Below are 474 nucleotides of genomic sequence, written 5' to 3'. Positions count from 1 at the left end.
TGTTGGGGAGCCTGGAGGGAGCGGGTGCTCTGGGGTGTGTGAGGAGGGAGGGGCATCATGTGACCCACGGTCATGTGACCTGGTGGCAGGCAGCCGCTAGGACCAGGGGTGGGGGCCGTGCTGGGGCCAAGATTCAGGGACAGGCTCCGCCTGGGAGCGGGTGTGTGTGTGTGTGTGTGTGTGTGTGAGGCTGGTAGGCTGCCCTCTACACGGGCCCAGACAGGCTCTGACTGGGGGGGAGAGGGGGTGAGGCTGGTAGGCTGCCCTCTACACGGGCCCGGAGGGCACCCCAGGCGCCCACCTGCAGGGAGTTGAGGATGGCGAACGCGTACTGGAAGGCCACCGCCTGGCTGTTGACGGCCAGCACCCCGAAGACCCAGGAGGTGCCCAGGATGGGCAGCAGCACAGCCACCGCCTTCGCCGTCAACCTGGCGGAGAGAGGGTGAGGCCTGGGGTGGCGGGCAGGGCCGGGCG

The 474-nt window shown here is 69.2% G+C and overlaps 1 protein-coding gene across 1 annotated transcript in view; it reads right to left on the bottom strand.

Annotated features, from left to right (window-relative positions):
* The window catches only part of ADGRD1 (adhesion G protein-coupled receptor D1), a gene marked incomplete at its 5' end in the record, with an annotated part of 49,489 nt that overhangs the window by 12,397 nt on the left and 36,618 nt on the right, over nucleotides 1–474 (bottom strand). Inside the window, one exon of the mRNA XM_014545347.1 lies at nucleotides 302–466. Coding sequence (XP_014400833.1) covers nucleotides 302–466 — 165 coding nt within the window. The remainder of the gene's footprint in view (nucleotides 1–301; nucleotides 467–474) is intronic.

The sequence above is a fragment of the Myotis brandtii genome, unplaced genomic scaffold (assembly GCF_000412655.1).
Source record: "Myotis brandtii unplaced genomic scaffold, ASM41265v1 scaffold403, whole genome shotgun sequence".
Classification (NCBI taxonomy): domain Eukaryota; kingdom Metazoa; phylum Chordata; class Mammalia; order Chiroptera; family Vespertilionidae; genus Myotis; species Myotis brandtii.
Note: the sequence above shows the minus strand (reverse complement) of the source record. Positions and strands in the feature narration are given on the sequence as shown.